At 33.3% G+C, this 15,498-nt stretch overlaps 1 protein-coding gene across 2 annotated transcripts in view; it reads left to right on the top strand.

Annotated features, from left to right (window-relative positions):
* MTA1-like (metastasis associated 1-like) overlaps positions 1-15,498 on the top strand; it is a 135,910-nt gene that overhangs the window by 103,728 nt on the left and 16,684 nt on the right. For both annotated transcript variants that reach the window (XM_088233770.1, XM_088233769.1), the window contains exons 4-5: positions 12,543-12,748; positions 14,739-14,856. In XM_088233770.1, coding sequence (XP_088089896.1) covers positions 12,543-12,748; positions 14,739-14,856 — 324 coding nt within the window. The remainder of the gene's footprint in view (positions 1-12,542; positions 12,749-14,738; positions 14,857-15,498) is intronic.

Raw genomic sequence — 15,498 nt, 5'->3', positions numbered from 1 at the left:
GAAAATGGCGCTATATAAGTTATCCATAATTAATTAATTAATTTACTTTCATCATTATTTTTCCGATTCCATACTTCGCTCCCATACATTAGAGTTGGAACTAGAACTCTGTTGTGAACTGCTAGTTTGGCCTCCTGCGATAAACATTTGTTTGCCAAAGTAGATTTTAGTGCACCGTTCACCCTGTTCCCGGCACTCACCCTCCTTTCAATATCTTTCTCGGCCTTTCCGTCCCTAGTAAACATACTTCGCAGGTAGACAAATTCTTCTAACTGATTCAGAATATCTCCGTTCACGCTGATCTCACATTTAGTCATATTTTCATCCCTTTCAAAAACCATCACTTTCGATTTATTTATTACACAACATTCATAAGCAAATCGCTTTTCTTGCATACATCGTAGACTTTTGTTACCAAGAATTGAAGGTCTTTTTTGCTGCTAGCAAGAAGCACGGCATCATCCGCATACAGAAGACAGTTAACAGTTATACCTCATTTTTTTCTCCCATTCTTAAATCTTTCAGTTCTTTCATACAGTTATCGATGTATATGTTGAACAACCATGGTGACATTACACATCCCTGTTTGACTCCTTTTGGAGTATGAGTCATGGGTTCGGTACGAATGGGTCATTCACATCGTGGTTTAAAAAATATCTGAAATGTTATATGTTTGTATGTGTTTTAATTAATTTTGTTAAAAAAAGAAACACAAATAAACTATAGAATTCGTTTTTAACTTCTCCTCTTCTTCCTAATTTTGATTTTTTTAACGGTTTTTTCCATGTTCCCTATTACACTGACAGTAGTCTCGATTTGACTTTGACGTTTGTTTGTGTTGTTATAAAATCGGATAATATTCTTAAATTCCTTATAGTTTTTACCCATTTATTTCCTTTTACTGGATTTTCGATAATAATAAAATAATACTAACTGACATTCAATACATTTGTGAAAATAGCATTCCTAAATAAAGTGCACTCATGTTGGTATGAAGAGCAGAGTTTGACATTTGCAAAAAGAAATCTGTGCTTAAAAATTATTATTTAAAGTTTTGGAATTCACCGTAAACAAGTATCTAGGTACCTACTGAAATTCAATATTTGAAAATCAATTACGTTTAAGTTCTGGAATTCAATCATAAACAAGTACCTAGGTACTGCACACCAAAATAAAACAGGGACGAGTTTGATAATATCGTCTATTGTCTTGTTAACCTTAATAATAAGTTAGAAATGGTATCTTTGTTTCGTTTTTTATATTTTACTTTTTACTGCTAGTTCTTTGCTCGATGTATTATTATTGCGTTTCTTAAAATTATTTTTATTATTAACTTTTTAAAATCAGTCTTATGTTGTTGAAATTCCATTTGTCGATGCGTTTTGAAGCTGCAAGACTTTTTATGATGTTAGCTATCATATTATTTTTATCATATTATGTAAATGTTATCAACTATCAAATATCTAGATTTAGTAAATGGGGTCTAGAATTTCCACCGTTCATGCGCTCAGTAGCTGCAAGACTTGTTGTTATCTAAATTCTAATTTTATAAATTTGCTTTTATTTCGTTTTTAAAATATCACTTAAACTCTAAACTTCATTGTCAAATAAAAAATTTGAAAATAAAAATGTAAATAGGGGCTAGATTTCTTATTGTCCATGCGCTCTGTAGCTGCAAGACGTTCTGTTATCTAGCCCATATATATCATAATTGGAGACGAGGAATTAGAATCCCAACCGTCCATGCGCTCTGTAGCAGCAAGACGTGTTGGGATATTTATGTATTGTACAGCGCCCTTGAGGTGATTTTCACAAAAATGGCGCTACATAAAATATCCAAACATTATTATTATTATTATTAGATACCTACTTACCAATTAAAAGTTACACCATATTGTTTAAGTTTATCCGAACGGTTTTTACACGCTTTCACGGTACAACCAAGCATTTCGGTTTCAAATTAAATGTCAAGCTCACGTCAAAACCCGTCTGGCGGTTAAAGAACGACTAAATAGGGCAGGACTGAGCGTTTGGACGTGAGTGTCATAATTTTATGTGTCTGTATGTTTTAATAGGTCGATGGTTTTATTTAAGAACACCGAACCTGTTTCTAAATAAAAGCATTCATGAAGTAAAGTTTTGTAAGTATACTTAATAATGTTCAATCTTAAGAGGAAAAGCGGTCCGACTTTTCTTCATACAAACTTATTACCGTATCGTGTAATATATTTTTTTAAATATGTCAATTCTTTATTTCTTACACTCTTGTACTTTCGGTGATTGAAAATAAAGCAAGAAGTCTGCCAATGCATTTGTAATTATTTTGTATATAATTTTGTTATGAATATGTTATAAACAATTTATCATTAAAACGCCTCTCTCAGATTTGAGATTGACCTGGTACATCGACCCCTTGGAATAACAAGGTTCCATCTGACACTGATGCTATATTATTTCATGCGATTTGTGAACCATTTTTCACAAATTATATTAAACAGCTGGATGCAGTTGAAACTTCTAACAAATTTCTTTAATAGGTGTTAGCGTGTACAAATGAATAAAGTCTTTTGCAAATGGAACTTTTTTTATTCGGGAACTCGAATAACCTTAGATTGTTAGTTGGAACCTTATTATTCCAAAGGGTCGATATCACAATGTCTTTATCCAAGCCCGTTGATGAAATCATTTAATCCCCCGAAACTGTAACATTGCTCTATGTTTTCTTTCCGGGGTATCTTGATAAAATACATAAACACTTATTGTAAATATTTATAGACACCATTGCCACGTGCAACATATCTCAATCTACCGGCTCTTTGCGCAATAAGGGCACGTGTCACGCCTATTCTCCGTTTCGCATTTTGCACTCGCTGTCACGTTATTTTTCCTCCAAAACCTACGTGTTTATCAATTTCCATTTATTGCCATAGCAATGAAGCCGCGTTATTAAACAATACGAAATTAATAGGTACCGAACATTTGATAATTATTTTACGTAAGAAAAGCGTGCCTGCTTTACTGATTGGTCATTTGTATCGAAATCCCGCTAATTAATATTCGCTTTATTAATGACCGTTTTATTTCACTTTATTGTAACTCCGCAACACTTAGAAGATTTTTTAAAGTAAATAAATAAAAATGTTTTTTTTTTGCTTATATATATTTTTTTCAATACAATTCTAAATCTAGCGCTAAGCCATTCATTCCTAAAAATATATTAAGCAGCTTTGTTAAAACAACGCTTAAAAATATTTTCCCTAAAATGTATTATTTCAAGGAATCGTGTTGAAAGCCTTACTACGCTAATGTTTATTCTCTTTTTTCGCTGCCATTTCACAAAACCGAGACGTTTATTTCGTCGACAAAGTAAAGGTTTGTTCCCGTTTGTCAGATTTTCCGAGCATTGAAAGTGATACCTTTCCCCCCCGGACACCTTTCGGCGTGTTATTTTAATCATTCACGTATTTGATAATCCTATAAAAATACTTCATATTTATAAGCAATACCCAAAGAATTGCTCTGTGGGACAATATTTAGTTTTCAACATATCGACGCTGGAAAGGTAAAAGTTATCAAGACACATGTACCTAGCAACTTCACAGAAGAGTCGATTAAAGGTTTTTTTTTAAATCAATAAAGAATACTGTATTTTATTTTTTATTAATAAAAAAAACATAAACTTTTATTGGCTCTTCTGTAAAGTTGCTACATGTCGCTTGGTAACCTTCCCAGCATCGATATAGGAAAGATGAAGGCATTATTTGCAACGGCTCCTTCCAAGTTCCAATACAAGTACTACATATTGGAAGCCGTGTTTGCGAATAATACCATCAGATGTTCCACACCGACTAATCCACTCAACTCGACCTTCCCAACCTTTTAATGCTAAGGCGGCTCGCTACATCTTTATGTATGTATAGCTTACATATAAGTGGGAAATGATTCCTGGCGTATTTGAGACCGAATAATATTAATTTAATAGTTACGAAGCACGCTCGTGATTTAATGCTACCATTTCCAATGTACCGATAGCACACGCTGAGCGACATTTTAACCCGGCTCAAATTTACCTCTGGCCTTATAAATCTGGTATGAAGTTACGCCTAGGCTTAGTGGTAAAAATAATTATGGAAATACCATCGTTATTCTGCTAATATAATTTTTATTATATTTTTTTATGGTTGATGTTAAATATTTATTTGAAATAGTGTTTTCACACTAGAATATTTCATAGTACCTGGACTGGTACCCGAAGCGTAAGACTGATAATTTTACCTTCACGTGACAAAAAATGATCAAGATACGCTGCGATTGATGTTCCAATGCAGTCCCCTATGCGCCATTAGGTGCGGAAAGGGGATGATGATGATGATAGAGTCTTAACATTCTTGCAAGAGGGTTAAAATGTGCCATTTTGTTTGTACATATTGCATACTCAAATCTTAATTTCGCTTGGTGGGATTTTTGCTTTTACTAGTAATATATTTTTTGTATCACTATCCATATTTACTAAGATGTATTTCAATTTTTTTTTAAAAAAAAATATTCGCATAAAAATGTATCTTTTGTCGAAATTTCATACTAATATAAATTTTCGTACAGAAAATTCCTATTTAATAAATCGATAAGTTTGTTTGTCTCCTCGTCGCCGGAACAACCAGGCAGGATTGTGTTTGCCTAATGGTCTTTGATTTTGCAGTCGTCCTAAGCTTTTAATTGCTGTTTGTCGCAATGTCGCTAGTGAAGCATTTTCACTGCCCGTTTCCCGAAGCGAGCATTATTGCGGAGGCCGGCACTAGCGGCAACTAGTAACAGCTTACTGGTGAACCCTGTAAACCGGCACTCCACGGCTCCACTCTGGCAGTTGGCAGTCAATGGGAAGCGTTATTAGCACCACACCGCGCACTATAAAATGTCCGCCGCGACACGTGCTCTGCCCCTCTTCTCTTCTCTTCTCTCTCCCCCATTCCCGCCACCCGGAACTCGGAACATCTAGTCCCGTCACCCCTCATCCATGACGTAGAAAGGTATACCATTCTACTATAGACGGATCTTAGACAGAACGGACACTCCGTTCGCTCTTTTATTTGTTCAGCGTTTTTAGGAACTTTTTATTAAAAGCACACGTTGCACTATGGGGGCAAACGGGTGTATATCATCCTAAAATTCAATAACTTAAAAAATAATAATAATACTCGGTTCACTAGTGTAGATGGACTAGCTCTCCCTAAATTCAATAATAAATACGGGAAAATAACACTTAGAGTACAATATACCGAAAATGTATAATATGCTCACATTAAATCCCGGTCACGCAGACATTTTTCATCTCTCTTATTTGAAATATAGAAAATTCCTCATAGAAAGTACACCCGTTTAGTTTTACTATGTCAGTAATTATGTATGTATTCGTATGTGCATGATTATATTTTTGTACCCTTTACATTATTTTTATATAACTTTTTTCTTTTCTTATTCTTTAAATTTAAATTATCTTGTTTCTATTAACTTTATTTTTATAACTGTAAATAAGTATATGTATTTTTTTTTTATTTGCAAGTTTCTAAGTGCCTAACAATTGTTAATTGCTTTTATTTTGATACCGATAATGTACTTAATCGAAATCTTACACCACTGTGGAAAATTTTTATTGACTGTTTTCACAATTTTCGTTCATATGTATTCTTATATTTTTTTATACAATATATGTAAAAACTGTTGTTTTTTTCCCAAATGAAAATAAAATAAAATAAATATTTTAAAAAAACTTATCAGGCTCAAGAGAAAGACGTATGCTGAAGTTCGGGCTTTTAGAAAGTGCTTTTTTATATTGATTTTTTTGTGTTTTTCTTTTTTTATTTGGACAAGTTTTTTCTCTACGTGTAACATATTTCCGATGCACATGGGAATACATATTTTCTTTTTTTTTCCATAGTAATAAGAGATTTTTATATGTCATAGAATTTAAGAGATAAGATTTATTAGAACTTACCTATAAGCACCTGCTGACAAACTGCATATTATGCAGTTCAGTAGGACTTGATAATTTGTATTTTACTTTTTGTATGTTTTTAATAAATATATATTTTTTAAATAAGAATATTCAAATAAAATTCGGAGTGAATAGTATCGATCGAATAGATAATAAATTAAATTTTGTACTTTTAGTTATTATTTTATTTTTTATTTTTTGCAAGTGATATGATACGGAGTGGCTTAATACAGGTACGCTTTTTTTTTTAAATTTTACATTCTATTTAGTTTTTATATAGAAAACTACAATTGGCCTAAAATTTTGGTTTATTTGTATATACTGTATTTTTTGTTGTAATGGCTGTTGTTTTCTTTAAATAAATAAAATAAAATAAAAAATAAAATTATTTATAATAATTAAAACCACAATTTAATTTTAAATTATTCAGCAAAAATACACTTTTAGAAAAACATATTGTTTTACGCAATATATGACAAAAGAACATCAATAAACATTTATGAAGTGCGTTAAATAATAATATGTTTTAAATATGAATGTGCTTACCCAATATCCGGCGGCCGAAATTCGCTAACAATTCAAAGTTTAGTGAAAGCGTCGTGATCTCTGAGTAATAATTCTTTAGAGAAACCCTTAAGCTCTATTGCATAGAACAAAAGCGTTCTTGGTTTGATTTTTAATTTAACAACTAACGTGTTGCGGACGGTTTCGGTTTGCGCTTGCAAATATCAACGCAAGTACCTACGGCCCGTTGTATTGCTGTAATCTGTAGCTAAGTTCGTGGTCAATAATCATAGAATGGTTTTTCTCCTTATGGGCGACTCTTTTAGGTACTCTAAGTTTTTGATCGTAGAACAAATAAATAAGTGAAAATGTACCAAGCATTTTAAATTTATTATTCATTTATTTATTTATTATAATGAGTTCCGTTGTACAAAATTTAAAAAAACAATATTAAAACATGGATATTATATAAAAAGAAAATATCAGTATACAAAATATATAAATAAGTCGGTATAATATGAACATAAAATGAGTTAACAGCAGATCATTCGCATAGGGAGCCTTAGTAGCCTTCGCAAATTAATCGTTAATCGTTGCTATGGAACATCATAAAATATTTATAAAAAGATGATTTGAATTCACAGACTATAGACAAATATCGATATGAGAGGTACATTCATTTCCTACTGTATACGCACGCGGTATAGGTGAGTGGCAAAGATAGTTTGAGAATGGTGACAATATAGAGTATTTTGTCTAATTAATATGTTGGTAGAATATATCCAAATATATGTTAAATAATTACAATGGAATTACTTCAAGAATAGTCAGTAAATAACAAATCCAAACAAATTATTATAATTAATTTACTAGAGCTACGTTATTTCAAGAGTATGAAGCATTTTGACGTTTGACTGGCTCATGTGGTCGCGGAATGTGACGTATCGCGATGTTTTGTCTCGATACTGTAAGAGGCCGTTTACACGTAGACAATACAATATTGTTTTTTCCCGGGACTCGATCATTGTCCACGTGTAAACAGCAATTTGTGGGGCAAAAATTGTCCCGAGACATCGCCACCGAGATAGACGGGAATTCTATCTGCATTGTCTTCATGTGAACACGCACGGACAGGACCTTGTGACAATAGCAATTTGCTTAGCGTGAACGTATCGCTCCCAAAAAAAAATTTTTTTTCTTAGTTCGTCCTTTAACAATTCCAATACATCTTGGTATAAAATTAATAATATTTTTCGTGAATTCGCTCGTAACGAACGCCGTCGTATATTCATTTTCGCAACGCTCGCGCGTGAACTACGGCCGAATGTTCGTATTGAGTCAGCGTTCTGTCCTGCACGGTGAGGCTGTTCACGGAGCTGGGACAAGTATCTTTGTATCAATTGTACTCTGCTCCCGAATATCTGAGCGAACTATGCATTCCAGATGAACTAGCTGATATGCGTCTTACGCTTAGATCAGCTACGTCTACGGCGAGAGAAAAAGTTTCTATACCTCTACTCAAACAGCGCACTAAATTCAGTGAACGCGCATTTGCGGTCGCAGGTCCTATGGCATGGAATGCTCTCCCAACAGAGGTGCGAGGCTGTGAGAGTGAAGTGATGTTTTGGAAAAAAACTTAAAATCCACTTGTTCTCTAAATCATTTGTTGAATAAATCCGTAGCATGGCATAACAAAATAAATTGTTTTAATTAAATCAAAAACTCAAAAGCTTATATTTAATTTATATATCTATTTTATCACTTTGTAAAGCGCCCTTGATGTATGGTATTACGAAAATGGCGCTATATAAGTTATCCATCATAATAATAATTGTCCACGTGTAAACGGCCCTTAAATGTCCCGCCGCGTTGTGACGAGGCGTCTGCGTCCCCTCGCGCCGCCCTGGCCGCCTCCGCCGTCCCGACGCCGGCGGTCCGCGCTGCTCTGACCGCCCGACCGCACACGCCGAGAGCGGTCCACGTGGCCATCAAAAATTTACGTGACAATGGATTTCGGCAGTAGTACACGTCATTGCCATCAGTGCGACACGGCAGTATCTTATATTAATCCCCATTTCTGTAGCGTCCAAAACGTAGTTTTAGGTATTATTTATATTCGATGTTACCTGGATATCTAGTTTTTTTTATAAAATATGCTTAAATTTAAATCTTAAAATATGTTTAAAAACGGCGTCATAAGAATTGTCGAAATTAATTATTATTATTGAATTGCACTTCAAAATTTAAAAAAAAAATGTCTATTGTGTTTTTATGATTTACGCAATTATTTTAATTTGAGGACATTATATCCGATTACTAGAAAATGGGAATAAGTTCTGGTAGAGTTGCGTTTTTTGTTTTTTTTTTTTTGTTTTCTTACAATAACTATAATAATAAAACAGAGTATTTAAAAAATAAAGCATAATTACATATCAACGAAATACATATTAATAGAAAAATAGTAAACAAAAATCCCACAAAGGCATGGCCTGTTGGTGGGTATACAAGAAAATGTCAATGAATTTTTGCTCCTATAATAAACAATGGACAGTTATAATATTTTTGTATAACATAAGAAAGAAAAAATAAAATATTCAGTAAAAGATAATATGGTATATATTTTTTTTATAGTAATTAAAAAAGGAAATAAAAAATATTTAAAAAAAACACAAAAATTTTCCTTATTATTAAAGGGCAACAAAATAAATCATAGAAAAAAAAGAGTTCATATCTTTAGTTTGAATCAAAAGAAGGAAAATTTTGAAAGTTGGAATCAATGAAATATTATCAGTAAAAAAAGAATTAAAAATTTTTGGCCCTATAAAATATGCATGTCTCTGTGCGAGCCTCGTTTTACAATGTGGTATTTCTAACACACGATTCCTTCTTTGACTTGATCTATTTTTATTACTTGTAAATAAATTTTGGTTCTTAAATATATATTTTAAACATTAAAAACAATATATTTGTCTTAGACCTAAAAGTTTAGCTTCTTGGAACAATTGGAAAGAGGGAAAAGTGCGATTTTTGTGAAGCATTTTTTTTAATATAAATTTTTGAACAGTTTCTTAGTTTACTACTCATCATTCCCTTTGAATGGTGCATAGGGCACTGGATTGGTACACCAATCGCAGCGTATCTTGATCATTTTTGTTACATGAAGGTAAAATGATCAGTCTTATGCTTCAAGTACCAGTCCAGGTACTATAAAATATTCTAGTGTAAAAACACCCTTTTCAATAAATATTTAATATCAACCTTGTCGGGAGATTACTACTACAGGACCACAACTAAAAAAAAATAATGTAATGTATGCATTGTATTTTTTTTAATATCTATGTGCTCGCTATAAAAAAGTTTGTACTTTTTAAAAAAATGCTCGTTACATGATTATCTGTTTTTGTTTATAATTATGGGAATTCATTGGAAAAAAATGAAACTTGTTTAATTTGATATGTATGAACTAATTAATAAAAATGAATTACTGTTTGGTTAAAATGATTTACTATGCAAATGTTGATGGATGCAAAAATCGAGGAAAACTGAGAAAAATATGGCAGACCAAATCTAACAAATACTTGTCAAAAGTCGGACTAATCTGCGCGTGTGCATGAGAAGATGTATGAATGTAGAGAAAGTGAGGTCTATATGCAAAGACAGATTTACATAGCGTTCTATCCTCTCTGCCCACCCGGGGAAACGTGTGATGGTTATATTGTCGTTTTTTATGCCAAAATAAAATTATCTTTCTTTTTCACCTTGAGAATATCAATTTTATACAATAAATATGTGAAATAATCTCCAAATAATAATGCGATACAGCTGTAAAGATGACATTTCGCTCTATCGCATAGAACAAATGCATTGGAGATTTTTGGTTTAACACCAGATGTGTAACGGATGGTTACACACTACGCTTGCGATTCTCGACCTGAGTATCTACAGCCCATTGTTTTGTTGTAAAATGTATCAAACTTCATGATAGATAATCTTAGAATGATTTTTGTCAAATAGGCGGGTCACTCATGCCGCGCATAGCGCCTTAATACTCTTAGGAAATAACATTTTTAAATGAATGACTCTGACTGAATGAGAATAGTAATTTTCGCAACAGTTATTTTTCCGTAATTAATAAATAATTGATCCACATATTTCTGATTTCTAAACTCATTATGACCTTGGTACCAGGTATACTGTTACAGAGATTACTGCCTATTTTGAATCAATCTGTGTCGTTTCAAGAGGCGTTTGCAATATATATCACTGGGCGAATTAGCTCTAAAACAGCTGAACATTCCTATGTGATAATGGATCTTCATGAAAGTCCCGCATAAGATTTGAATAAGTAATATGCCGAATTTTACATTATTTGGATCTAAATATGGCCGCCAATCATTTATATTTGCAATTCATCACATATGTATGATATTGATCATTATAAGCTTAATTAGGTGATAATAATAAATTTATCTCTTTGAAAAAACTTTTTTTCTTCTTTCAATACTGACTTGAGTGAATGAGTCAGCAGAAATGAAAATGGAATTGTTATTATTCAAAATAAAATAATAATTAATAAGCATGTGCCTAATACCGTGGGGGAACTTCAGCCCTACCGGAAATTGAATACAAAATTGCTTTCTTGCGCTTGGTAAAAATTTGAGCATTAAATTGTATCGCAAAGTTTCTGTACGAAAAATAATAAAAATGAACTACTTTGAATCAACCAATCATAAAAGAGCTGTGAAAGATATCCTGTTTACTTACCGTCAACAGATAAACCAGCTGAACTGACCTAGAATAAGCGAAAGAGAACCTCTGACGTCATATGCGAAGTAATTTCAGAAACACGACACTTTAAAAAATCATAGCGCTGATAATACGATATAAAAAAATATTTTTTTGGCTTAGTTTAATTTAATAGCACATTAACAAATATAAAAAAACTACCGAACTTCCTCATTACTACAACTAGTTAACTTCAAAATCTGTATTTTTGAGTTAACCACTTAAAACACATTTTTGTATCCTCCTCCTTAAATTATTTGAATACATCACGACTTGTCTACTTCTAGTATTCGTGGAGCAAGATATAAAGATGTGCTTTAGTGGTTTACACAACAATCGTGATTTTGAAGTTACCTAGTTGTAGTAATTATCCCATGATATTATGTATAGAAGTTTGTTTATATAAAACATTTTCTGAAAGTAAATTTTGAAATTGTTTATCTTGTCAAGGTATAGACAATATGATTCGAAATGTTCAAAATATTTGTAAATATAATATAAGCTATTATTCTTTGTGTTGGCTCTTTTAAAATTAGAATTTATTATTATTAAGTTACATTATAATCTACTACATAATATATGAACATTAATTTAACGATCCGTAAAAGTAATAAAAAGAATATATTCTTCGTTTTTGGAATTCCCTACATTGCTCTTTTACTTACTAGGTCCAGAGAGGTATTCCGAGGAAAGGGTGATAGTAAATAAACTTTTTTTTTTATTTTTGAAAGTATTTTGTTCTCATGCTCTCGTAAATAAAATCAATGTACAAAAAAATAGTGAACAATCAAATTTTTACAAAATCCTGAATTGATTTTTGATATCCACCATTGTTGGTTTGAACATATATAAATGGAAAGGGTATATCAATAATACTCAATGAAAGTGATCATCTAACCCAGCCGATGACAAATCATAAGTTCTGTAAATGCCTAGTCTTCTACATTTTCAACAGACTTATCTCTGTTGAAAAAAAAATCTTATATTCATATCAATTAAAATGCCGTATTTAGTTTTTCCATTTTGTTAATAATTTTCACCAGTGACTGTGTTTTATCCTGACTGACATCTTCAGACGTGACCGACAGCATTAGATGCTGACATCTTCAGATCAGTCTGACGAGTTGCCAGTCACGAAGAAACCCAATCATTGAAGAAAATTATAAATAAAAGTGGGAAAACGATCTTAAATGCAAAGCTACCAAGCAATGTCAATAGAGGAAGTCAGTAATATTAATATAATAATTTGTTTGCATTCTAGCCGCAATGGAAGAGGAGCCCGAGACGCCCGGCCCGGCAGCGGTGAGCGCAGACGGGCCGCAGTCCCGCCAGCGTCACCAGATGAAGCACCGCGAGCTGTTCCTCTCCCGCCACGTGGAGACCCTCCCCGCCACGCACATCCGCGGCAAGTGCTCCGTCACGCTGCTCAACGAGACCGAGTCCCTGCTTAGCTACCTTAATAAAGATGTAAGCAAAACTTACTTTTCAAAATGTTATTTAATGCACTCTATAACTCTGTGGTTATTCAGTGTATAATTCAAATTCAAAGCCTTTTTTTATACCTCTTCTTATTTATTTAATTACTTAGTGGTGTATGTAGCTCTGAAACCCATCCATAATTAAATCACTAATAAATGGTTAAAAAACAAATGGTTTTTATTTTAATTAAATTAAATTTCTACTTTTTCTGGGCGGATTAAGTATAGAGTTCCGTGTATGAAATAGAGCCATAATCCTGGACGACTAGTCTCGGAAAAAGTCTTGAATGAAGAAATCGAGTGGATATAAGTCCGCCTCTTAATATAATGGTTTGCTCGTTCGCCTTCAATGCTTGAGGTCCTTGATTTGATTCCTAGGAAAGCCGACGTGAAATATTGATCAAAGTTGGTTCTTCACTGCAATGTTTCATGTTTCTGAATTAACTCCTGAAGCTCAAGGCTGATCACCTTACATTCAAGTAACAGATGATCGATACACTGCATTTAGTGTGCCAATGCACTGCCCTGTGCACTATTGGGTGCGGACAATGATGGTAACCTACTATTGCCACATCATCATCATTTCACTACATGGACGGTAAGGTGATCAATCCTACGCGTCATGTGACAGTCCCGGAACTGTGTGATATCGCAGCGTAGAACTACCGTTATATGTTCGTAGACACTTTTTCTCATTGGATCCATTCATATTGACACATATCTTAACTTATCGAACCCAGGACCTCAAACATGGTAGACAAACACACCAATCACCACACTCTCTATCTCTATCTCTCAGACAGTCAGGCTGCTCTAAAAGCACTGAGCTCTGTCGAGATCAATTCTAAATTAACCCCGGAGTACCTACGGGCGCTTCATTGTGTCGGTCAGTGTGACATTAATTTGGGTACCGGGACACACAAACATCGACGGTAACAAGACAGCTGATGGATTGGCAAGGCTTGGAACTGAGACAGCCCCAATAGGTCCTGAGCCCTACTTTGGAATGCCTAAATGTGCTCCTACGAAGCAGAGCGTAATGTTCTGTCAAAAAGTACCTGGTCAGCACCATGAGAAGGAACTGATAAAAGGTTATTCGCAAAGGTTTGCTTTCGACCTAATAAAGCTCAGCCGAAATCAAGTGAGGGTTATCACTAGAGCCCTTACCGGGCACATCAGATTGAACAAACAGCTTGCTAGAATGAACCTTTCCGAAACTTCTAGATGTAGGTTCTGCAGTGTAAATGAGGAAACACCTATACATATTCTATCTGAATGGGTTAATATTCTGATTGGACCATAGTTGATGGTTTAAAGTCAATCTTATTTGACTAAAAGCAGCCGATACGTCGGCCAGTACGCTTACGCGTGTATTGGCAATGAAATCGCTGAACTGCCGGCATGTTAGTGAGTCTTTCTGTCCGTGCGAGCAAATGTGCGACTGATGTCAAAAGCACATTTAAAAAATCACCTGCGCATAACGATCGCACTCTGGCACATGTGCCAGCGTGTGTGCCAGTTACAAATACCCCCTCTACACATTTGTCAATACGTATTTTCCGGTGTGCTGGCACTTTTGTTGCTGCTTTTAATGGACACAATATCTCCTCCTACCATATAATTACATCAGTTTTGCGCAGGCTAAAGCTGTCTTTTTACTACCAATGTCTTTTGGACTTTCCTAAATGAGAGACACGATTTTGACGGCTATAGCTTACATAACTGCGAAAGTATTAAAAAGCAATTTTTCACATCCATCCTGCAATAAATCAAGCTTAATGTTATATAAACAAATAAAGAAAAATAAAGTATTTAATATCCTCAGAACTGGGAAGAACTGTATTTTGGTTTTGTAACTACCCCCTACTCCCAGGTCTCACTATAGAATTTTCACTCCCTTCTAAATTTCCTAATTATTTTTGTTTTGTTCATGATAAGTTTTTTTAATTAATGATTAATCATAATGTTTTTTTTTTCAGGACACATTTTTCTACTGTCTAGTATTTGACCCAACCCAAAAGACTTTATTAGCAGATAAGGGTGAAATCAGAGTAGGCAGTAGATATCAGACTGAAATGACAAATTTTTTAAAAGAAGGTAAGTTACCCACCTTTATTTTACACCGTGTTTTCTTTTAATAATGAGAAATTACCATGCTTTTTAACCCGCCTGTTCCTGTGATGTAACCAGCATTGCAAATTGTACTTAATTATTATCTCGGCTACAATTTTTTTTGTAATCTTCGAGTAAACCTTATAATACATGAGAAAAAAATTATGTGAAATATTAGGTATATTGGATAATTTTTAATTAAATATATAGTCCATCAGGATCTATGAAAATGTCAAAATATCAAGTACTCTGAGTCAAATATATAAAACATTAATTTGAGAGAAAGAGATGTAATCTTATTAGATCACAAAGCAGGACACGCATATAATTTCAATAAGATTAAGGGAGACAGTGATTATAAGGCGATCATTTCCTATCCTCGGGTTACCTTAGGTGATCTGCGGTTACCACACAGTGACTTGAGGGATTTTTTTTCACACAGTTTGTTAGTTACTAAAATCAGTCAATTTTTTTTTGTACAATTAGCCTACAAAAAAAGTTATTACTTAATTTGCAAAATGTATGGAAAATAATATAAATGAATTTTATTTGTAAATAAAAAAACTAGACACATAAAAAATATTACAAATATACATATTTTTATGAATAAATTAATTGATTTCATAT

This window comes from Micrasema longulum, unplaced genomic scaffold (genome assembly GCF_059751315.1).
Source record: "Micrasema longulum isolate JH-2025_06_02 unplaced genomic scaffold, ASM5975131v1 h1tg001149l, whole genome shotgun sequence".
Lineage (NCBI taxonomy): Eukaryota > Metazoa > Arthropoda > Insecta > Trichoptera > Brachycentridae > Micrasema > Micrasema longulum.
The sequence above is the reverse complement of the archived record's forward strand: the minus strand, read 5'-3'. Positions and strand labels throughout refer to the sequence as shown.